Source organism: Pterocles gutturalis, unplaced genomic scaffold, assembly GCF_000699245.1.
Source record: "Pterocles gutturalis isolate BGI_N339 unplaced genomic scaffold, ASM69924v1 scaffold44544, whole genome shotgun sequence".
NCBI classification, from domain to species: domain Eukaryota; kingdom Metazoa; phylum Chordata; class Aves; order Pterocliformes; family Pteroclidae; genus Pterocles; species Pterocles gutturalis.
The window spans coordinates 1-24,002 of NW_010129814.1; the positions used below are offsets into that span (position 1 = coordinate 1).

Below are 24,002 nucleotides of genomic sequence, written 5' to 3' on the forward strand. Positions count from 1 at the left end.
TCTAACATTCTGTGATTCTGTGAAGTGCATCTGGTTTGGGATGTCTGTTGTTGAAGGATGAAAACAGAAATGTTTTTATTCAAGGAAGGTGCACAGGTTTTTTACAGTGCAGTGGACCAGATCCTGATGAGGTTTGTGTGGGTGAATCCTTGTGTTAGCCTGGAGTTCACTGCCAGCTCAGGGTATGTGCATGGATGTGTTCTAAACAAGGAAATGTTTGGCCAACAATGCCAGACATTGTGTTCTCATCTGAAAAGCTTGCTTGAACAATTTTTCCTGATTTTCCTGTGGATTGCAAGCATGGTCCTGGAGTGCTTGGTGCTCCTTTATGTAGTAGAGCTAAAACACATCAACAAGAAAATCACCCTTGAAGAGAGTTTTCTGCTGTCAAGGAGTTGGCAGAGTAGGACAAGCTTTATCTTTATTACTAATCTTCTCTTGAGGAGGTTGCTGTTGATTTTGGTATGTGATGTACCCCCCTCAAGATTCCAGCCAGTCCTTCGGGGAATGGGCACATGGTAGGTGCTGGGTGGTTTTCCCGGGGGTCAGGGTTGGGGTCTGTGTATCAGCCTCGCTGCTCCTCATTCCCAGGGCACAGGGAGGGCTGGAGCCTGAAGGATGGGACTAGTAAATAACTGGAGGAGTAGTCCCCTCCTCTCCGTTTTCCAAGAACTTTATTGCCCCTATTTGTTGGTAATTGAGGATTAAGCATTTGCTGGAGTACCTGCTTGGTGGTGAGGAGAGTGTTAAATTGTTTGATTTACTATAAACATATATGTGACAGACTGTTATCTGATGGTGGTGTTTTTTTGTTTTTTTTTTCTTTCTGTAAAATGTCAGCCCTTTCCTGATGAGCTTGGTGGTGGTGAATTTCACACCTTTTTTTCTTCTCTGTGTGGAAACCTGGGTGTTAATGGTACTGGAGCAGCTCATGTTTTGTGAGGAATGAGGCTCTCTCAGAAGAGAGGGAAAGCAGGAAAGGGAGAGGAGGTGAAGAGAGGCATCCAAGGAAACTGCCACTTGCAGCGAGCATTAGTTGGATTATTTTGCACTGGTTTTTTTCAGAGCATGTAAATGCAATGTTATTTGTTAAATGCATTTTTTTTTCCTATGAAATGTTGGAGTTCAGTTCAGAGTTCAGCATAAAAATAATCCTCTCTTTTCATTTCACAGTGAAATTTAACATTGCAACACCTGAAGATGGAAAATTGGTCGGTTGATCAAGTCTGCAACTGGTTGAGACAGAGAAATTTAGGAGAACTAGTCCCTAAGTTTCGTGGTAAGCATTGTTTTTGTTTGTGTGGGGCTTCTTCAGTATTTCTTTCTATGCCTGTAATTGTTGCTGCCTACCTTGTTTTGGGGCATGTATATATACGCTAACTTTAGACTTTTATAGAAATTTATTATGGCAAGAACTGACACAGATCTGATAAATCAAAATAAGTGTGCAGATTTATTATGAAGTCTCTGAGAAATGCTGGGGGGTGAGATTAAGCCTGTATATAAATGGGTACACCTTCTTGAAACAGAGCTGGCAGTTTAACAGGCTTGACAGGGCCTATTTTATATTGTATAAATCTTTTGAAATAATGCAACTGTAGTATGTAAATGTTTTATGTCTGCGTATATAAACATTCTACAAAAGAGTAGATGAGAAACTGTTATGTGAACAGGCTGTTTGTTGTGTGCTCTCTTAAAAAAGCTTGCTTTCCTTCATTAATGAAGTAACAGTCTGCTGTGATCTAAGCAAGGCCTGATTTAAAGCATTAAAATAGTAGGCTCACTGCTTTTATATGTTTTAAGACCTGGCTTTTTGGCAGGGGAAGGTATGTGGCCAGTGGCTAGGACTCCTGGCACTGCTTGGGAAAGGAGAGTAGCTAAAATATCATCTGCTACAGCAGCTGAAGATGACCATCAGCAGCAGAAAGCATCTTTGCCTTTGACATGTCCTCCATCATCATGGTTTTAGGCATATGGAATTTTACTGTAACTGTAAAGTTATTTTACAGTAATTCTTTAATTCCCTTGAATTGGCAGAAGAAGAAGTAAGTGGAGCAGCTCTTTTGGCTCTTAATGATCGTATGGTACAGCAGCTGGTGAAGAAGATTGGGCACCAGGCAGTGCTGATGGACCTGATTAATAAATACCAGCAACAAAAAAGTGGGCTAGAATCCCTTACATACTGTTGTGAAACAGCTTCTCCAAAATTTCCGGAAGTAATCAGTGGGTGAGTTTGTACATGGCACAGAAAATATCAGTCTGGGTATAGTTGTATTATTTTCATAGCATTTTAAAACTAGCATTTACTAGCTTTACAGCTGTGAATTGTAACTGGTTTTTATACTTCTAAAATCTCTAGCAACATGTGAAATGCAAAGTAAGGTTATTACCTTGTGGTTTTAAACAGGGCATCAACATTCCTAAACAACACCATTAATTAATTTAAACTGCTCTTAATTTCCAGTTCTATGACCTAGTTTTCATTTGGATGAAGCATTGTCAAACTTTAACCATAGCTACGATTTTCTGTATTTGTGATATTAAGCTTTTGAAGCACTTAATTTTAAATATTTGCAAGCCTTGGAGTAAAATAATGATTTAGCCAGAGACAGAGTTTGTGTCACAGGTGTATTTAAATTCAGTCTCTCAAATGAAACTCTGAATTTGACCTAGGTGTAAGCATTTAATAATCTCACCGTGTGTAACTGGATAGATTTTTAGAAAACAAATTCCACAGAGATTGTCTTCACTGAGCATGTTCTGGCCCTTGTTTGAGCAATGTTTCTTTGTTTGTTTGTTTGCAGTTTATTGGAGGGGAGGGGGGATCGGGCAGAGGTTATTTATTTGAGGTTTATTTTGATTGGGTGTTTTGATGTGGGTTGGTTGGGGGTTTTTGGGTTGGTTGCTTGGTTTCCCTCCCAGCCCTCCCCTCCATTCTGATCTATTGTAAATCTTGCAGGATTATTTTTTCTGGGTATCTTGTCCGAGGAGAGACATTGTGAGCTCTCAGAGTGGTCTCTTAAGCCCAAAAAATCTGACAGTAGAGACTGGCTGCCATGAATACAAAACATGCTTTTTCAAAGGAAAGGACTCTAGCACTAAGCCTGCATCAGTACACACTAGTAGCCCTGTAGGAACATACCTGTGGAACATTCTCTGTAGCATTTGCCTTCATCCAAAAGGAGTCCAGGTTGTGCACTTCGAGATGATTCCACAGTGCAGTGGTAATGATTGGGTTATTTCCAACCAAATTGCACTCATGAACAGAACTAAACTGCTCACATGGATAGATCCTTTGTCCTTGTGGAAGCAGTTATGAAACCCCTTGGGTAAATGGTTCTGCATCACTGGAGGGAAGGGGGGCTGCAGGAAGAAGACAATGTCACCACGTGTATGATTTATCATAGACCTGAACGATACAATTACAGCCAGTCTCGGTTCTCTGCACCAGGGTTCTGCCTCACTTGGTTTACAGGAAGCTCCCTCTGGAAGTAGAGCAAGTATCTTGTGTGAAGACTCCTGTATGTGGAGCTCTGTACTTTGTCCAAAGTGCTGTAGATGTGTAGTGATTTTAGCAGAGGATTTCAGAAGAAGAAAACATGTTCTTATGCTTAGGGCAGTTTGAATGTTCCTTTGGATGTTTACATTTCCTTCTTTATGTTATCAGGGATGCTTGGTTAGACTGTGTCTTGGGTGTGTCTGTTGCCTCTGTACTTTTCAAGTCCTGCAGGTCAGGCCTTACTGACTCACAAAGAGCATATAGTTCCAATAGTGCGAGGGCAGAGCTTTTCTGTGAAGTTCTGTAGACTCAAAAAAAATCAAATGCTCGAAATCTCAAATATTAGTGAATATAATTTACCTTAAAATCTTTCAAAAACCTGTCTTCTTGCCTGGAAAATAAGATGCTGGTGTTCCTCTGTTTACAGGGAAGTTGGGTAAATAAGCTGCTGTTTCTGAAACATTTTGTGTGTCAGAGTCAATGACCACAGAATAAAACTCAAGCATGTTTAAGAAATGCATTCAGTCATGCATTTTAGGATGAGTAAAAAGTCAAGATATTCTATGCAGTTTGGGGTATAAAATAAGTTCCTGCAGTAAAAATAGTATTTTATTATAAAACTAAAAGCTGTATCCTCACATGCAGTTAGCTGTAACTGTCACTTCTTAACTCTGGAGTGCTTGTCTTAGTGACGTAGCTTTCAAAATATTTTGCCTGTTCACTACATCTTGAACAAAGTCCTCTAAGAATAACTTCTTTTGACCTAATTCAGGGACTCACGACTAGAATTAAGTCTATGAGACACTATTCTGAACTAATGTAAAATTATTTTTTTTGTAAGCTACTTTGACACAGAGGAACAGAATATGTGACAAAACCAAAAATTCGTAGATCTACAACATATGCGAAGTGAACTCATGTTTCCTCTGTTGCTCAGTGATGCTAGGCTGAATTCAAGTCTTGGTTGCTTTAGCAAAGTCACTGCCCTAAGGTTCACTGTTACTAGCATCCGTCGCCGAGTGTGCCGTCCCACAGAGGCACAGGACAACTATGAAAACTGAGTCTGCATGTTCCTAGCCCTTCTCCTGCAGTGCTTGAGCCCAGGTGAAAACCTTTTCTGTTTTGCAGAATTATTTCTTGGTCAGGCCAGTTCCCAGAACTAGCTCACCCTGCCAGTACCGGGGCCAGGGTGGTGATGGAATTGCTCAGAGCAGGGGAGGAAGCAGCACCACAGCCATCTCCTTCTGGGTCAGCTGAAACCACTGTGGAGCTTCCAAGAGCTGTCAGCAGTATTATGCTGTCATATTTTTCACATGAATGCTCTCCCCACTGCTTGTTGGTGCACTCCTGGCTGGCCACCTCTTTATCCTGGTGTCCTTAGCACATCTCCTAGCTGTGTGTGAATTGTGCTCAGCTCACCTCTCTGCTAGGAACAGCAATAAAATCATTGGTTGGACATGGAGTTTTGAGTATGGTAAGTGAATGCTTTCTGTGTGGAAGTAATGGACTTGTGAAAGGACACCGAATGTGACTTTCATCTCCAGCAGTTTGAATTAGGACATGGAAATTCCATCTTGTGTCTGTCACTGGTGAGGTGGAAGCATTCTGGGTCATGCAGAAGAAACTGTGTGTATGCGCATGTGAGGAGCTCACCCAGATGTTACCAGGTAAATATCAAGATGCTTTCCAATGCCAAGACGGATTGTTTCTAGGAGCTGTCACGGATGAACTATCTCACATGGTTATGATCTGGCAACAGTTTAAGATTTATTAATCGTGTGAGATATTTCATCTGTGACAAATTGGTGTAGTCAGCAAGAGGACAAGCAAAATCAGCAAATACTTACAAAAACATGGTATCCAAGAAAATCCCACCTTCCCATGGGATTGGGTTGTAACAATTGGCATAACTTGGAAGTCACAGAAAAACAGGTAACTGATGCTAGAGGTTCAACTAAAGATGAAAAAGACAAAGGTATAATTTGTAAAATGTTAGGAATGTGCCTAGAAGCTGCCTGTCAGTATAGAAAAAATCATAATAAAAGGGAACAAATCTAAAGAACAAACAGAATGCAGAAAGGCAGATGAATTAGTGCTGTCCCTGCAAGTTGAACAGCTGCAGAAGCAGTTACAGGAAGAAAAGGAAAAAACACAGAAGTTGGAAGAAAAAAATTGAGATGATGCTCATGCAAGCCCCACATCCTCCTAACTCCATGTAAATTAGGAAATTAATAGTGTCCCCAGAGGATTGGGATGGTAATATTTGGGATAATCCTGATGATTATGACAAAAATGAAGACTCCTTGTTCCCCTCAAATTCCTTTAAATATGAAGCTAGACCCATCATTAAAACAAAATACATTCTGATTCAAGTTGGCTGTCAATGACAACTGGTGAAATTTCTATTACATATGGGAGTATAAATTTCAGTACTAACATAACAGGATGCTGAGAAGCTGGGTATGTATCTCAGATGACAAAGAGTTAAATTCACCAGAGTAGAAGGAGCAAGTGTTATTTGCCCAACCATGAGAGTTAATTTACGGCTCCCAAGAAAGCAGCACATGTCCTCTACTGGCTTTACAATTAAAGATCACAATGAAAATATTTTGGTTTTCATTGTTTTGAATGGCTGAACTTGGCATTTGCCAGAGAGTGGTATACGGTCCTTCAGTTCAAATACCAACCCTAACCCTCATGGAAATCGGGAGGCTATAGTACACGTACTCTGCACAGCCCCTGTACTCCCTAATTCAAAAATTACCAATGTCCCATAGTATCTGCTTTCTGCTATGACACAAACTGGAATTTCTGAAGCAATAACAAACTTAGAAAAGCGACAAGTTATTTCCAGAACCCACTCCCCGCATAATTCACCAGTCAAAGATGGGTAAAACTGTTGATGTTGGCTTCTACCAACAAATGGAGAAGAAGAAATAACAGGAAAAGGAGCAGGGAGAGAGGTGGACACAAAGTTTCAATGGAAAGTAGTGGTTTGGACTGGTACATCGCAAAGTGGGTATCTGGAGGTTTTAGTGCTAGTGAGAGGCTAGAGTTGGACCAAATAGCCAGGAACAGCAGGATGTGAGACCAGGTGGCATTTGGGGAGCTTCTAGAGTGGTTGAAATAATGCAAAGCTGACTTGAAGGTTCAAGACAGGCTTAACCTCCAGAAAAAACAAGTGTTCAAGGTTCTAGTTGAATAGAAACTGCCATACAATACTGTGTAAATATCCTTCACCCCACCCTTTGCATATTGTAATGGTTGGGTATTCCCAAAGATTAGGAGTTGCCAGGCTACGGAGATGGCAGTTACCCTGCAACCCTAAGAAGGCTTATTTTATTGGGTTTTGTAACTGTGCAGTAATTAGAATATCACTAGGCAGTATTATTTACAGTTTTCCTTGTAACATGTCAGAGATTGATAAATGAACTGAGAGATTGATTAAGAGACAACAGCATCCAATAAAATCATGACTACTCAACATGTTAATTCTTCTCCTTTTCTATTTCTGCCACTTGTATTTTAGAACCCTAAAATACCTCTTTTCTGTAAACTGCACAAAACTTAACAGTGGAAAATCCTTTTTTTCTTTCCTTTTTTTTTTCCCTTTTTTTTTTTTTTTCTTTCAGGCCTACTAACAGACAAATGTTAAATTCTTCTGGTCCTCTGGAGCCAAAAAAATATCTGTGCTCAACTGAAAATGAAGAAGGACTAATTGATCAGAGAGTGCTAAAGAAAAAGTGAGTTTATAATGCATTTACTAAATTTTCCTTACCTTCTGAAAATGACATAAACACTTATTTTTGCTTCATTAAAACTAAACAGATACTTTATAAAAAGTATCTTAATTATTGGAGGCCAGGTTCAGGTACATCAAGGTATATTTAGAAAACAACAGGAGTAGACATTTATTTGACTGAATAAAATAGTTTAATGGTGTTTTTTTTCTACCCCTTCTACACAGTCCTTGCTCTCTATCTCAAGTTGCCTCATGCAGAGGGCAAGATATCATTAAAACTAAACAGATACTTTATAAAAAGTATCTTAATTATTGGAGGCCAGGTTCAGGTACATCAAGGTATATTTAGAAAACAACAGGAGTAGACATTTATTTGACTGAATAAAATAGTTTAATGGTGTTTTTTTTCTACCCCTTCTACACAGTCCTTGCTCTCTATCTCAAGTTGCCTCATGCAGAGGGCAAGATACAGGTTTGCTTTTCTACTCAGTCCTTGCTCACTATTTCAAGTTGCCTCATGCAGAGGGCAAGATACAGGTTTGCTTTTATATGTCTAGTTCTCTTAAAAATTCTTTTACAGATGTGTTTGCAACAGCAGTCTATCAAATTAATCATTCCAGAGTGGAAACTGGCTACAGAAAAAGTCATGTGCTTGAGGCACCTTAAATGTAGGACTTGGGAAGGTGGGCATGCCGGTTCCATTTGCACACTCACTTTCCTTGGGTATCAAAATGAGTCATCTTAAAAACTGGAGGCAAGGCAAGGAGGTTTTGTTTTGTTGGGTTTTTTCTTGTTTTTTCTACACATGCTTTTCCCCTTTGAGATGGACAGTTAGTGTTGCAAGAGTGCCATTCTTCTTTCAAGGCAATTGTTTTCCTGTTTCTGAAGCATTCTCTGCTGGTCATTACCCCCTTTTATTCCTGCCTGCTATAATTTTTCCCCCATAAATGTGACTGATGGCTTCTGATATTCTAAGGAGAGATCTTACTGTGAAAATGTCTATTTTATCACTTTGTTGGAATTGTGGATAAGGATGTCTGGGAACAGAGGAGAGGGCTTAGTGAATCACACAGTTAATGCCTTTAAAATAAAGTCCTGCTATAAGCTTCAAAAGAACAAACCAAAAAACTCAAACCCAAAGATCCTGTCAGCACTGTTGCCAGCAAAACAAACCCAAATCTCTTAAAACCCTTGGAATAAACAATTAAAATTATTTTGCAGTGATGGTTTTTAGACTGTACTTTTGAAAGATACTTATTTTTAATTAATGATGAGTAGTTTGCCTTGTGCTGTATACAGAGTTTTAAATGGTTTGTGTGAATCAGCATAACCCAGAATAGATTGGCTTTAGGAAGTGTTCTCAGCAAATTTTGTCAGTAGTAGCTTTCAAAGGCTCACGATGGCCTGTTAAGGGAAAGGGACTGCAAAAGAGCAGTGCCAATCCACCTTGGGGCAAAGGAGCAGAAGATGATGGAAATCTGCTGCTGTAAATGGAAGTGCCCCTTCTTGGTGAAGTAGCAGATGTCAGTGGAGCTGTGATGATTTGCAGTCTTGAAGACCTCAGGAAATTTTATGAGGGCTTCTCTTTAAAGGTCAGATGAGAAGCTGGCAAATGTCTTTCTCTGAAACAGCTGTTTTAACTGACTAAGGCTGAGGACGGAACTGAAAAGCCCTTGTACCCTTTACTTGCTGCACTAGGATCATCCCAAACTAAATACAATTTTTGGAGGTGAATACTGCTGTTTAGGTATGTCTGTGACTTGACTGACACTACTAAATTCAATATTATAAAGTTTAGGTTTGATTTTTTTTTTTTTTTGCTGTTATTGGGGTTTTTTCCTTCCTTCCTTCCTCCCTTCCTTCCCCTACAGTACTCACTGCTTTTTCAACAACTGATGGAAAATGTTAAAGTTTTATATACTTGAGGGGATTATGTTGGCTATAAGCAGGTTGTGAAAAGTTGAACAAGAAGATTGTTTTGGAATTTGATCATGTGAACAGAAAAAGTTGCTTTGACTATAATACAATGATAGATTCTCAGCCTAGAGTATAAAACCTGTCTATTCTTCTAATACACTTGCTTTGAAAGCTGGGTTGGTTGGTTGGTTTGTTTTTCACTCAAGTTCCAGTCTATGGATTTATGTGCCATGATTAAAAGTGTTTTTTCACATCAGGTTAATGGTGGCTAATTTTTGTACTTTGGCATAACGTTAATCGATATTTCTGTTAGATCAGCTAGTGGGTTTTTTCCATTGCTTTAAATGTGGAATGTTTAAAGTCTGTACATGTGTTTTCTCCCCTAGCCTGTCATCTTAACTAATGGAGAAAGGAAAGCTGTAGTAATATAGGGAGGTGGTTCTGCAAATAAAACGCTCTGGACTGTCTTATTCTGAGTAAGAATGAGGATAGGTACCCATTTCTCATCAGCCAGGCCAGATTTGGAAGAGCAGCTAAGAATGATGACGACTCCCCCTCTTAGTGGGTGTTCTCACCTCACCCACTTATTTGGCAGCTGAGCAGTTCATATAAGCACTTCTAGAGTCAGTTCTGCCAGGGGTTAGTTTAATTCAGTGGGGTTAGTTTACATGTACAGTTCAAATAATCGATATTTGGCTAGGGTTACACTTGTCTCCTCGTTCATTTCGTCGAATATGAAAAAGAAGAAACAAAAAAACCCCAAACAAAGAAAATCCCCAACCCAGGAAATTTTGTTGTTTTTGTTTTTTTTTTTTTCCCCAAAAAATCCATGCAACTACAGTTTCAGTAAGTGGCATCGTTTTGCTTGAAATGAATTAGTGGGTGCTTTTACGGATTATTAGCACTGGTGAATTGTCTCGGTTTCTCTGTACATTTTCTGTGTAGATTGTCCTAACAACTGTGTTAAATACACTCTTCTGTATTACTAAATATTACAAAAATATTAAAGAAGAGTAATAAAGAGTACATGGATGCAGCAATTGTATAATTTTATTTTTCGTATTATTGAAATTGTGCATATGTATAACCAGATGAGGTTTGAAGGTTACCTCAGTGGAGTAACTTTTTGCTATCGAGTACAGAAGTGAAAACAGCCAGTCTATTTGTTAATCTCCCAAGAAGACTAATCCTGAAGCAGTATTTTTCTGTGAAGACAGTAAGATAGCTACAGAGGATGATTCAATAAATACATTTCCCCTATACCTGCTTTTTTGTATCGGAGTATGAGCAGTTTGATAGCTCCTGGCAGCCTGGTGTTTATCTTGTTGCTAAGACAGAGGCTGTCATTGCTTGTAAATACCTGACTCTGCTGTGAAAAACCAACCTTTTATTGGTTGTTTTTTATGTCCTGTCTGCCTTTCCTCAAGGTGTTTGTTTATCAAATGACATCCCTAACATATCTCTTTTTCACTGTTTCCAACGTGATGGTCCAGCTGTTTTCCTTCAAGAGTGATATCCTGATAGAGGCTTATTTGTACATTTATTCTTTCTATAAAAATGTGTTCTGTAGCTCTTGAGTGCTATGTAACAGATTTACTGTCTGAATGACTTGAAGTAGTTTGCTCAGAGCAGGCTTATGTGCACAAGCAGGATAACAGATATTCCGGCCAGCCTTGAAAGCCTTGAACTTCTTTTTTTATTTGTTGAGAATTTGGAAGATGTGGTCAGTGCACAAGTAAGCCTGGGCCTGCTGAGTGTTCACATACCAATAAAGCCATTGCCAGTATTGACAGTATACTGGTGCTGGTGTGCACATAAATTTGGGCTGATATGAGGACAATGAGTTGGAAGATTTATTTGAAAATAAACTTGGCTCTCGTCTCTAAGATGGCCATGCTGGCCTGCATGGCTACAAACCAATGTTCATTCATTTCCTTGGTGTAGTGGCTTGCCTTCTCCAAGCCATCTCAAAGTTGGGCACCCACCAGCATGCACTAGTGCAACATTTGAAATAGTAACACCCCACTGCTAAGGACTGGAAGCGAACAGAGCATGGAGCCATGTTAACGATGCTGTGGGTGTCTTTATCTAGGGCAGTCTTTCATCTAGTACAGTTGGACTGCGGGCAACTGCACTGACTACTGGGCAGCTGTCTCTGAGGTGTGCTTTAGTTTTGACATGTCATTCTGCTAATGATCTTTATACAGCTCCTTCCTTTGCTTCCCCATTACCCAAACATCAATACTATTGGTCTGCGTTTAATGTGTTTTATCAGAAACACACTTAGTGCTTGTGTTTTAAAAAGAAGAAAATAAAAGAAAAAAAAAAAAAGACTGAGAGTAGCTAGCCTGAAAAATTGTCACTTAGTCAATTATTTCAGATTATGTTGCTCCCTTTATGCAAAGGAACAAATATTAATTTTATATGTTTACATATATACACGTATGCAGCTATAGCCCTACAAAGAAAATCTCAGTTGGACTGTGCCTCTTTATACATAACTTAAGAGGTTTTTTTAGTTTGTATGCAGAAGCCTTATTGTTTATATCATCAGAATTATTTCTAGTAGATGTGATGATCTTCATTCAGTTCATATGGACACAAAAAAGCAGACATAAAACCCCATATTAAGTCTTTGACAATGGTCAGTAGAAGAAAAGAAGTACTGTCTGTTTTGTCCAGAAGTATGTCAGATACTTCCTTGTATTATACCTTTACAGCAACTAATGTTTAGGGATTCTAAAACCATAAATTGCATCTAGCCTACTATTTTTAAGAGTGATTGATTGAATCTTTCTTCTACGAATTTGTCTCAATGCTACTGAGTAGTAGCTTCCCCTGTTGAATGATGTATCATAATAGGAAAATGATTTCTTCTTTTTTTTGTTTTAATGATTCCTTATACTTTTACTTCAGTTATTACTCCATCTTCATAACAACTGTTATATCTGTGGGTTTGGTTTGGTTTGTGTAGGATTTGGGGAGGATTCTTTAAATTTAGGTTTCGATTAAGGTCCTTTCCAACCCTAACCATTCTATGATTCTATGATTTATGTGGTTGTGAGAATTTCTGCCACTTCTTTTTTAAGTCAGCATTTCATGTCTCTGTCACTGCAGCAGGAAGCTTAAGAATGCTAACTTAAATTTTAAAAACTAGAAGACTCACAGTAATATCTTCTTTGTGCTTGTTGCCTCAATATTTTGGAAGTCAAGGCAACTGGACTCATGGTTTTAGATCCCTTGGGGTCAGCAGAGCTGAATTTACAGATATGGTGCTGTGAGTCTTCTACAAAAGTTTGCAGGCAAAAAAAAAATTGTCAAGTTTCCTTTCTTCCACACCAGATATAAGCAAAGTCTTACAAATGACTTGCAGGACATGCTACCTAGGTCTAGCAAGGTCACAAAAACAACTAGAAAACCCCAAATACGTAAAATTATTTGGACACAGTACAACACATCTTACATAGGTGAATGCAAATAAACCCTGTTTCTTTGAAATGGCCTGATTTAGCTGGCAGTTCTGTCAGTTGGATTCCCCAAGGAGTGTTTTCTCTCCTCCCATCTGTAACCTACAGCTGCTGTGCTTGCATGAGATGGAAGTGCAGAGCCTTCGCTCAGGTGATGCAGTTCCTCAGAATGGAAACTGTAAAAAAATCTGGACTCCCTCTAGAAGAAGGTTGTGTCTGCATCTTGCAAACATTTTTTAAAGCTGATTAATTTTGTCTGTAACTTCATGCTCGTACTGAATGTGGTGATTGCTATAGCAAGGGTACCGCAGGAAAACCTGAAACAGGAGCTGCTCTGGGAAATGGTGTGTCTGTCAGCTCCCACATCCTGGCCTTGCTGAAGCTAGCACTGCTGTGGGTAACTTTGTGTTCAGTTTAAAGGATACCTGCCCCTACATTTAGTGGGAACTGAAAAAGTAAAAGACATTATCAAGCACTAGGTAGACTGCAAATCCCAAGCTCTAGGGAATAATTGGGAAACTGTGCATTTGTGCTGGAAAATAGGAAATGGCAGTGAATCACATGAAGGGAAAGGTATGGGAGTCTTTCAGGCACAGATTTTGGAACTGTGAATAGAAAAGAGAGGTCTATTTTATCCCACTACTGAGAGGGGAAGAAGAGTTTCTTTTGATATTTCATCATCTGTTATAATTTTTTCCTTTTGATGGAAATAACCTTTACAACCTGAAATATTGTCATAAAGTTGAAAGCGTATTATACGTGTGTTAGGCAAAGGGAACATTTTCTGCAGCTGCAGACTCTTTTGTTCCTTCACATCTGCAAGCTACAGGTTTTCCCTTCTCTTCGCTTTCTTCCTTTGCTTTGTAGACATCAACTTGTTTCCAAGCCTATAAATCTTCAGTCAGGAGTCTCTTGCTGATATGTGGTATAGATGCATGAAAGACTAGACCTTCACCTGTGAAAAATGGGAATCTATTGAGGCTTCACCCATGTGCTGAGTTTTATCTTGATTTAACGAACGTGGGAACCCACTGATGCCAGCAAAGTTCTGCTCAGCTGTGGTGTCCTCTGGGTTACTGGGACCTGAGTTGATCCAGGTTGTAGCAATGGGTGAGATAGACTCATGAACTTGAGTAAGGCAGACAATAAGAAAAGCCTGTAGAACACAACCTGTTTATGTGTGTGCTTAGCTGGCCTTTAAGTCACTTTTTTTTCCTAAATTAACTAAATAGATGCAGGAAACTCATCCTTCTTATCGGTATGCTCAAGAAGCTTAAAGATGACAGTCTTATGCTCTAGTATTTGAACCTGTTTCTAGGTCTCTACTGCACTTTGCACAGCTGTCTTGATTGAGCTCTCTGTATCGATGCCAAGATTATTTTTTCTGACTTGTTACAGCTCTGTGTCTCTGTGTGAGGCTGCACAGGATACTGAGCTTGGAGACCATGCTGCTGTGTGCACTCACCACTCTTCTATCCAGTGCAGTCTAAAACCTTTATCGAATGATCTGTGTGACACTGCAAGCGTATAACTCTTACCTTTTGGGCATTAAAACAAGATATCCCCTGGGATTAGGGATCCCAGGTGTTATATAATTCAAATAGGTGGGGTTTGGGTGTTGTTTGTTGTTTAGTTTTGTTTTGTTTTGGTGCATTTTTGCCAGCTGAAGGAGACAAACGGCTCCTCCCAAAATTGTTATTTTATAGTTTTGTGTCTCAGTAAACATGTTGTGCGTGAGCAGTGTAAGGTTGTAACGGAGCCAAAGAAAGAAACAGCTGTGTGAAACAGTGCTGTGGCTTTGTACAGTAAGTAAAGTGGTCATCTACGAAAGCTGAGTGGTCAAAAGCTCTGTGACTAGCTGTGTCCTTACAGAGGAGATGCTTCTTAGGATGCAGTTCCGTATTGCAGCCAAACATAAAGAGACCATCTTGCTTCATCTGTGCATCTGTGGTATTTTTCTCGTCTCATGGGGAGCCATTTTGGAGACCTAAACTGGGAGAAAACTCAATCAAGAAGAAAAATTAAGAATTTCATCACTGTGGCCCCTTGAAGTAACTTGCTGCTGGGTTAGAGGCTTGCCAGTACCAGTAAGGAAGGGGTAGAGACGTGTGACAGCAGGGGGAGAGGAGGACTGATATTTGGCAAGGAGCTAGCCATTGGGTTGATTTAGCTGCAGTATCAAATGTCTCAAAAACTAAGAGAAGAGTAAAGATGTAGTAATTTGCATTTTGGGATCTTGATCTTATCTCTGTCTCAGGTTAGCTAGAAGACCAGAGAGGGATGATTAGAAGGAGACTGTGTATATTTCTACCTAAATCTCCCACTGTAATGCTGTTCTCCACAATCAAGAAAGGTCTTGGCTATATGCAAAAATTACGGTGCATGTACAGTTTAACTGAACTGTTATTTTAGTTAAACAATTTTGCATGTGAGCATTTCTGGGGATAAAGTTTAGTGTGGTATCGTGTCTCTCTTCAAACAAACTTGTATTTCATTGTAAAATATTACTGTGCATATTTAATATGACTGCCCCACAGCAATGATGCCAGAAGAAGTTAGTAAAATCTTGTGCACTGTGGAGACTAGAGGAATTTTTGGATCATGTTTGGACATCAAGGAGAGAAATGGAATTTGGAATATTTTTGTTGTACTGGCGAGTGTGAAGGGACTGGTGGAGGGGAGAGCTACCATGCCTCTCTGGCTATTAGCCATCCCAACTCCAAGAAAAAATTTATTTTAAGTAAATGAGTACAGTCCAGCTTGCCTGAACTGAACCTGCTAAACCTTGCCTCTTTTTGAAATGGCAATTCAGCTTCACTGGTATTAGCACCAAAAGGAATTTCCCTGCTGCTCAGATACAAATTACTGTGAGTTTTAAACTTCTGCCCATTTTTGAGCTAGTTTAAATGATAGCATGTTGAAAATAGTATGTAGTAACTTGCAGCCTGTCTGCCATATCACTTTCATGAGTAAAGCTGATGAAAGTACAGGATTCAAACTTACAGTCTGCAGAGCTCCTCCTTGATGCTACATTGAACATCTGCACTTTATTTGCATAGGAGGGATTTCCAAGGGATTTCAGAATCTGAGCTGGGTTTTATTTTCCCATTTGTGTATTAATTTATCACCAAAAAAGGTCATGAATGTGTCTGTGTGGGTGTTTGTCACTTCTTGTGCAGCTTTTTCTTCTTTTGAGACTGCAGTGTACTAATAGAAGTTCATGACATTTTGCATCTACTGTTAACTACTTGTGTCCCACAAAACCTGGTGAGCTTGGAGAGATGGCAGCCCTTGCCATTTTGTACCTGTTTTGCACAGGGAAGCAGTAGTGCTGTAAGGACTGCCACTGTTGTTAATAGAACTATGAGGATCAGATGATAGTACCCAAATTATTATTTTTTTTTCATCACTGCATTGCAATTTTCAGTAGTGCTGGGATTGGTGCGGTTATATCATGGCTGTAGAGCTTTTGCTAGCCTGCAAGCTACCAACATGCATTAAAAGATGCCAAGATGGTGTGGCAGCATAACCAGGACAACAAGGCCAAAAGTTATAGGCTAATGTATTCAAGAAGATATCGAGGCTATAAGCGGCTATAGGGGCCCAAAATGAGCTGCCTCCCAGATATTAAAGTGGTGTAAACTTTTAAAGTGGTGTAAACTAAGCTATTGCAAATGCTCATTTGTTGGTACTGCATTTGATTTTGCCAGCCTAAAGATATTGGCTACTATGGTTTTGGCTTTTTCTTTTTTTTTCTTACATCCTTATCTGAAAGAAGCTGGATAGCAAAACCTCCCAGTGAAGACCTTGCTAAAACTCTTCACAACTTTTATTTATATACCTCTTGTTTGTAGGCTACCATAGAGACCGTTAGGAGTGAAAACTTGTGTATGTTAATTGGCCTGAAGCCTAGCAGTATTTCCATCCATAATTTTTATTGAATCAAAATCTAGTGCAGCTTGGAAGCATGCCTAGTCCAGCCACACATCTTTGTTTGGGAGCTTTCACCTACCAAGTGGGGGGTTCCTGACTTGAGACGTATACACTGTAGATTTTAGCAACTCTGGTAACTATCTTAATTTCCTTCATAATTAGTGGAGAGAAATAGATGAGAGAGAACATCTGGTCTGATTTAGATGTCTTCTGGTTGTTCTGTCATCCTTCAGTGGCGTTTATGTCTCCTCAGTGAATATAAAGGGAGAGCAGATAATTAATTTAGATATAGATATCTGTGTATTTATACCATGTAAGCATCTACATTTGTCATCTGTAGTGACAGCATTTTATTTTACAATTCTTTTTAAAGTCTGATGGTTGTTTCCAAATTGCCCTCAGCAATGTAAATTAAAGCAAACATAAATTACAGTAATACCACATACATAACAGGACTCTTTAATTGTCTTTGGCACCCCTCATTTGAAGTTTTTTTTATTGGGTCTACATTACTGTGACTGGGAAGCTGCCTCGGGTTGCCAGAACCACTCCACCTTTTAGGTGGCTCTTGATTGACTTCCAGCTCAAATTATCTCTACTCCTCCCTGTGTTCCTTCAGAATTAGGGTTTGGCCAGCTCTCTAGAGGTGAGGAGCATTTGGGTAGCGAGTGGTGATACCCTGCCCCAGCTGGGGTGTGACATTTGTAAACAGTGCTGGTGGCTCTTCTTGGGATGGGAACTGTGGGTACTTAGGGGCTGTGGCTGCTTTGTTTCCAGCCATGTGCTGATGATAACTGCCTTTATCCCTTTGCTGCTTTCACTTTTGGCAGGACAGTCTTAGCTAATGTTGTTTGTAGTATTTTATTCAATTAAGCTGTTTGGCTTATTCTCATAAGTTAGCAGAACTGGTAGGAAACACACTATAAATGATGACAGATAAAGTTGTTCTGTAACAGTAACGAGTCCCCAGTGACTTTTTCTGCTTTGCCTTCTGCTTTCAGTTAGTGGCCACCTTCTAGCGTCAGCTGATTATAACATTTCACATTTGACATCTGGTTTTAAACCTGTATGTTTTCATTGCAGCTTTTGTAGGTATTCTTTATGTAGAAACCAAGAGAGCAATCCTCCAGTCTCTATAGCAATAATTTTCCTTTGTGTTGATTTTTTGGATGTATTTTTCTTCCTTCTTGCTTGCGTTCCCATAGAAGTATGTGATCACGATGACATGATTTTTTGTTTTACAGAAAAAAATTGAAATCATTTTTTGCAAGACACGAGACATTGCGGTGGACAAGTTCTTATGCTTTGCCAGACTTCCCTTACGATATCAAGTGCATACTAGCAGAAAAAAGGTGCCCTGATCACAGCACGAGAATAAGGATTATTGAATTTTTGCAAGCAGACATGACAAAATACCTAGAAGGATCATTGTGAGTAAACATAGTTAGATTTATTTGGGGGCATTAACTGTTGGCTGCAGAAGTAAATTTTCAAATGGATGTAAAGCCTTTCTGTTTAATATGCTTGCTTAAATAGAGCAGGCTAAGGGCCTGAAACCTGTTGAAGCCAACTGGAGGACTTCATGCAAACCTCAAACCCTTTGTTATTCAGAAGCAAACTGATAGTCTTAAGAAATAGTCAGCTTAATGTATATCAGTATAGATTCCAGACAGTGTCTAATACTGTCTAGAATGCCACTATTTCTTGTACATCTTCATCTTGTTTGCACAGGTATCCGAACAGTCAGCAATATAACATTGTCATCAGTGCTCTGCTGCAGGCATACCCGTTCCTCGATGAAGATGGGAATGGCTTTGTAAGTACTGTAAATAGTGGTCTGTCCTGAAAAATATTTCCCCACTCCTCCACATAATTGATCTCAAGAAAATAACCTAGTTCGGAGGAAATCACTATCAATTTCTTATATACTGGCTCTATTCAGAACTGTAAGGTTCATTTTGACACATTTGGTAAATCACATTCTTATTTCATTATGCTAATTAAAGATTAATCCAGTTACAGCCGTTCCTCAAAGCCACTGTGAGATCATGCAGGCCTGTATATGTAAAGTCCCTGGCTGCTTGTTGGGTAGTTTTTTTCTGGATTGATTTTCCCCAAAGGATAAATGTGACTTATTTTTGTTTTTAAAAAATAAGCCAATCCTTTAGAACATTGTCTGTATAAGGACTAATATATGATTGATGGTCTTGTGCAATGCATTATGATGTCTTGTGTGTTAGATATCAAGCTGTACCATGTAGTAATACTACTGGTTTAGGTATATCAGGAATCTAGGCCCAATTAAAAAAAATAATTAATTTAAATGCAGTAGTTGGTATGTCAGTGGGCACAGAACAGAAAGCAATGGAAAGAGATGACTTAAATTTGAACTACATTTTTTTCACTCTTGTGACCCAGAGTACATAGCTGTGGCCTCAGAGGACAGCATTCACCTTTTGACTTCGCATCGTTGCTTTGCCATGTGATATTTTTATAGCATCTTAGAAAAGCTTGTGAGACTCAGTGGGGATTGTTAGCTTTAAATGTATATAAATATATATCTCATGTACAGTTACTACAGAAAGCAAAATAATTTTGGGAATAAAAAATGTGGGAGGATTAAGGGGTGGCTATTCTAGTTCTCCCCCGAGCCCAGGCATTGTAGGAGGGAACGGACTAAAGAAAACAAACACATCTCTGAAAGGAGAGAGGGAGCATAAGGATCAGAGATTGGCAGTCCACCCTTATTTTCAATCAGGATTCCTCATTGAATACCTCAGTGGGGCTCCCAAGCCAGGATCCTGGATAATGCCACGGCTTCATCTGGCTCCCTTTGTGAAGGGGAGCTGGAATGACATTCCAGGCGGGTCCAAAGACCTTTTCACAGCCTGTAACTTTAAAAAACTGTTTTTAAACAGAGGTTCTTAATCTAGGTTTTCAAAGGACTTTCATTGCATCAGGACCTTAGACTGAGTGAAACTACTAATAATTCCATTCTTTGGGAAATGCCTCGTCACTTCCCAGCTGATCCCAGAATTGGTGGTGGCAGAAGTTACATGATGGAGCAGAGACTTCAGACTTGTTCTTTATCTTTTGATATTTCTGGAAGAAACCACCATAAGTAAGTGAGGAAGCTGGGATTAGCAGTTTGCAATATTGTTAGTCTAATGCTTCTGAGCCAGCTCCTCCCCATTGCCTGGGTTGAGGCAGGAAAAAATGCACTGCAGGTGTGTGTCTGGATACTTAAGCTTAGAGGAGGCGGTGAGGATGCATTACTATTTTTATTGGCCCTACTGTTAGACATTCTGTTCTTCCTTCGTGATCATAAAGGCTATAAATAAAACAAGCCCTACCACATATGCACAGCTACTTAGCATGAGGCTTGCAGTAAAAACTGAATTAATATACCTTTAAGAAACAAATGAACAACAACAACAAAAAATGGCTAACCACCATTCTTTCGTCTTTTCTCAGAAACGGTGTCTTCAGCAGCTCAAAAAAAGTGACGTTTTTGTAGGCTTTTCTTTTAAAATTGCCTTACGCTAGCACAGGACTCTAAGAACTGCTGCTTGTTGTTCCTGATAATATTGAATCACAGGTGTTCTAAGATGTAAAATATTGCTTACTGAGAGGTTTTGAGTACCTTAAATTTGTTTATCTGTAACAATTAGGCAGTTATTATCACAACTTTTGAATAGCACATTGAAAGTATTTAAGAAAGCTATTATCAATACAATAATTCAGAAGGCTCTTTATTTGGGGACTGATAGCTAAATGTAGAAAAGGAAAACTGTAAAATTTGAGTAGTATTTTAAGCAAAAATGCTAGTTACATGAGTTATTTAATAACATATACATGAGTTATTAAATAACATATACATAAACTTCTGGAGATGCATTTTATATACTGTGTTTTTGGTATCTATGTTAGGAAGAGAGGAGCAGCACTGCAGAAGTTGTTGTTGCTTTCTGTGGATTCTAAAGGGAGCCTCAGGTGACCAGCTGTGCACATCTGTGCCTGAAAGGTGCCACCTTCATTTTGGTGTGTTGTAAAGCTGGAGAAAGGGACACACCGAGCATGGCAATTCAGCTGGGCAGGCTGCTGAGAATAATGGTTTCCAGGACTGGCAGATTAGTAAAGTTATCTGAGTTTATTCAAAATATCAACAAACATGTTTTTAAGTATTCGGACTTTTAATTTGTCAAAGTTACAGGAAAAAAATAAAAAGTTGCATGCATTTCAAAAAACAAAAGGGCTGGACATAGGTTGGAGTACCATGTCTTGCGTTCCCTCTGGCATGCTAGAACTCACTTCTGCCATCACCCATTTTCCTTTCTGCTGTGTAAAATGCTCTATCCCACTGTATTGTTAATGAAGTTTATTTATTGTTCTTTATTGCTGTGCTATGTCTCAGTTCCTAGATTCAGTTAAACTCTAAATTCATGCTTAAAAAGGAAAGCAGTTGCTTACCCTTTGGGGTGCAGGAGCAGCCACAGCATCTGCTGGGGTCTGCAGAAGGCTGCAGCAGTTCTTAATGAGCTGCCCTGAGAAGGTCTGTCAGTGGTGTCATTTTACTTTTAACTCCCAAGTCTCATGGTTTGGAGCCCTTCACCAGAAATGGATGTGCCTTGGCTGCTGGAAGGGTGCAGTGGAAACTGTTCTGGGTTCTTCCACGGCCAGTATGCATGCCTGTGCGTGGTGCGGGTGGGCAGGGGTGGGCGGTTGGGCTTTCTGACTGAGAAAAGGAAAAACTCATCCCCTGAGAGAGCTTTACATTCCAGAATTACCTTTTTCTTCTGATCAAGAACAGAAGATCAGAATGTAAAGAGCTTGATGTAATTAAGAACCTGGAGAAACTTTGAATTGCAAATGTCACCGCTTTAGTTGCAACATTTTGATGGAGATGAAATGGACTGGAGAATTCAAAAGGGGAAAATCCCTGGAAAAACGGGAACAACAATAAAAAACCAAACCTAAATGCACCTAAATTCACACCAGTATTTTCATGTCAGGAAAAAAATTATCTGCAAAACTTTGAACATTCTTTTTTTGTTTGTTTGGTTGATTGTTGGTTGGTTTTTTTTTTTTTTTTTTTTCCAAAACTCTGGACGTTTTTTGTTTACAACTCTTAAACTATTTTAAACAAGTAATTTAAACAATGTATGCATTATCCATAAACTTGCTCTAATATTTTCAATCTCATACTGTTGCAATGAGAGGTTGTTAAAGGTTTAGTGTTTCAAGAGTTATTAGTAGATTATCCGTAATTCTGTTTTCTTGGTTAAAAGGTTTCCAATTTCATTTGGCAGTAGGGAAAATTATGCTTCTGTGCCATCAGCCCTTTTGCAAATGATATCCAATACAATACAGTCAGGATGATGATAATTCCACTAAATGAATAAGTTTACAAATAAGGTTACAAATAAGCTACTTATGTACTATGAATTGACAAAGAAGGTTATTTACTAGGTCACTCTAGAAGCAGGAATTAAGAAGGATTTATCTGAAATTCTAAATAATAAAAATAATCATTTTATACTAAAGAGAAAACTCATGTAAGAGGTCTACGGAATACTTGGAATGAAATTAATTTCCCCACCTTGTTTTAAGATTATCTTTTGGAAAAAAAGTGCTTTAAAGTGATTACCTAAGAAATTTTTTCCATGATGTTTCCTTCTACTTAAAAACCAATGTTATCATAAACTAACACATGCAACATCTAAAACAAAAATAGTCTCCATTTATTTATGAAATAATAGGTTATTAGATTTCTGACGTATAATGTAACCAATGCAACATTTGTAAGTAGGTACAGACAAATAGGTTACAGAGAAAAGCCGAGGTCATAGTAACAGCAGTCCAAAGAGAATTGGCATGACCACCTGCAAGATACTATTCTATTTGTATTTATTCCTTTTACAAGGGTTACAACCAACAATTTGAAAAGGGTCACTGCCCTTTTTTCATTTCATTTCAGCCAACATGTTCAAAATTGTACAGTTTCAAGAAAACCTTACGTGAGGAAGGAAAAGAGCAGGCTCTCTCATCTGTACTGCTCACCAGTGGGCTTTGTGTAAGCGGCTCCCTTGAGCTCGGGGCTGTCGAGCCGTGCCGTGATGCTGGTGAAACCCGGGATTTCAGTGCTGACATGCCTGATTTATGTAACCGCTGCACAGAAAATGAGTATTCACTAGTAAATTACTGCTTTTAATCTATGTGTAATCCTTTCCCTCCTATGTCAGATAGATGCAGACTAATCCTTCTGCTCCCTTGCAAGCATTATAAAACTTCCTGAGGTGGTTTGGGGTTTTTTTTTTGGAGAGGAAATTAATAGAAAATAAAGTTATCAGCTCAAAAATGGTAACGAAAGCATCCTTTTTAGAAGATGCATTACCTTCTAGGGAAACCATATAAATGTATGTGCTCGCAGTCTCATTCATGAAATAGGTATGTGAGAAGGGACTTGGCTAAGCTTATGAGAATCCTATTACAGAAATAGATTTAGTTAAAACTCTTAATTCATCTGAGGACAGGAGGATGAAACAGCTGAATGTTTTGAACTTTAAGGGATATTTAAAGCTCTGCTTAGGTGTCAGCATATTCTGTCATGTGGAAGAATAAACAAAAATGTCTTATGGCCAAACAAAGATTTTTTTCAAAAGAAATAAACTGTGCAAAACTCAACTAAGGGGATATTTAAATTGTCAGCTGCTAATATATTCTGGGATGATAATGTTTTAAAATATTTTAACATCTGTTGAACACTTCAGAAAAGCATTAAGCTAAGGTTTTTGCTTGGTTTTTTTTAATAGCCTTAAAATAACGATGTTTCAAATAAATTTTGCTAAGTATGTAATGTTGGGGTATTTGCCTCAAAATGTAAATGCATACCACCAGAATTGTAAATGTATTTAGGAGCCTTAATGGTTCAGACGGATAGCAAGTGGGATTTTCAAGGCATATAGTCACCTTACTGCTTTTGAAAACAGTGCTGGGGTGTAATATTCAAGGTGAGGCTGTAAATATTCCTTGTGAGAAGTCTGGGTGAGCAGTTGTGCTCTATTTCTAACTGTTATGTTTAGGTTGGTGTTGACGTGACTCCTATTCTGGAAGAATCCTAAGTCTGAAGTTTACATACAAGAAATGAAGATGAGTTTGTTTTCTTTCCAGTTCTTAGATATTCACATGTGGCTGGCAGTGTGACGATACTTCTGTAAGAGCCCGTAGGTGGGTGGCAGAAAGTGTCCTCCCAGGAAGGGCACCCCTGCCCTGGCTGGCCTAGGTCTGCCCAAGAAGAGATAGGGTAGATGTCACAGAGTCTGAATTCTCATAGCTCTTCCGTCATTTTTCATCATGAATGGAGCTCTTGCTTTTAGGACTGAGGACCTGCAAGTCAGTTAGTACCCATGAGAGGTGGGAGGAGTATGTTCCGCTGGGGACAGCC

General features: G+C 39.0%; 1 protein-coding gene across 1 annotated transcript in view; it reads left to right on the top strand.

Annotated features, from left to right (window-relative positions):
- The first annotated feature begins 1,200 nt into the window (after positions 1–1,200).
- Positions 1,201–24,002, top strand: part of SAMD3 (sterile alpha motif domain containing 3) — a 40,375-nt gene continuing 17,573 nt past the window's right edge. The window contains 5 exon segments of the mRNA XM_010080007.1: positions 1,201–1,279; positions 2,038–2,227; positions 7,132–7,242; positions 17,803–17,988; positions 18,290–18,374. Coding sequence (XP_010078309.1) covers positions 1,201–1,279; positions 2,038–2,227; positions 7,132–7,242; positions 17,803–17,988; positions 18,290–18,374 — 651 coding nt within the window.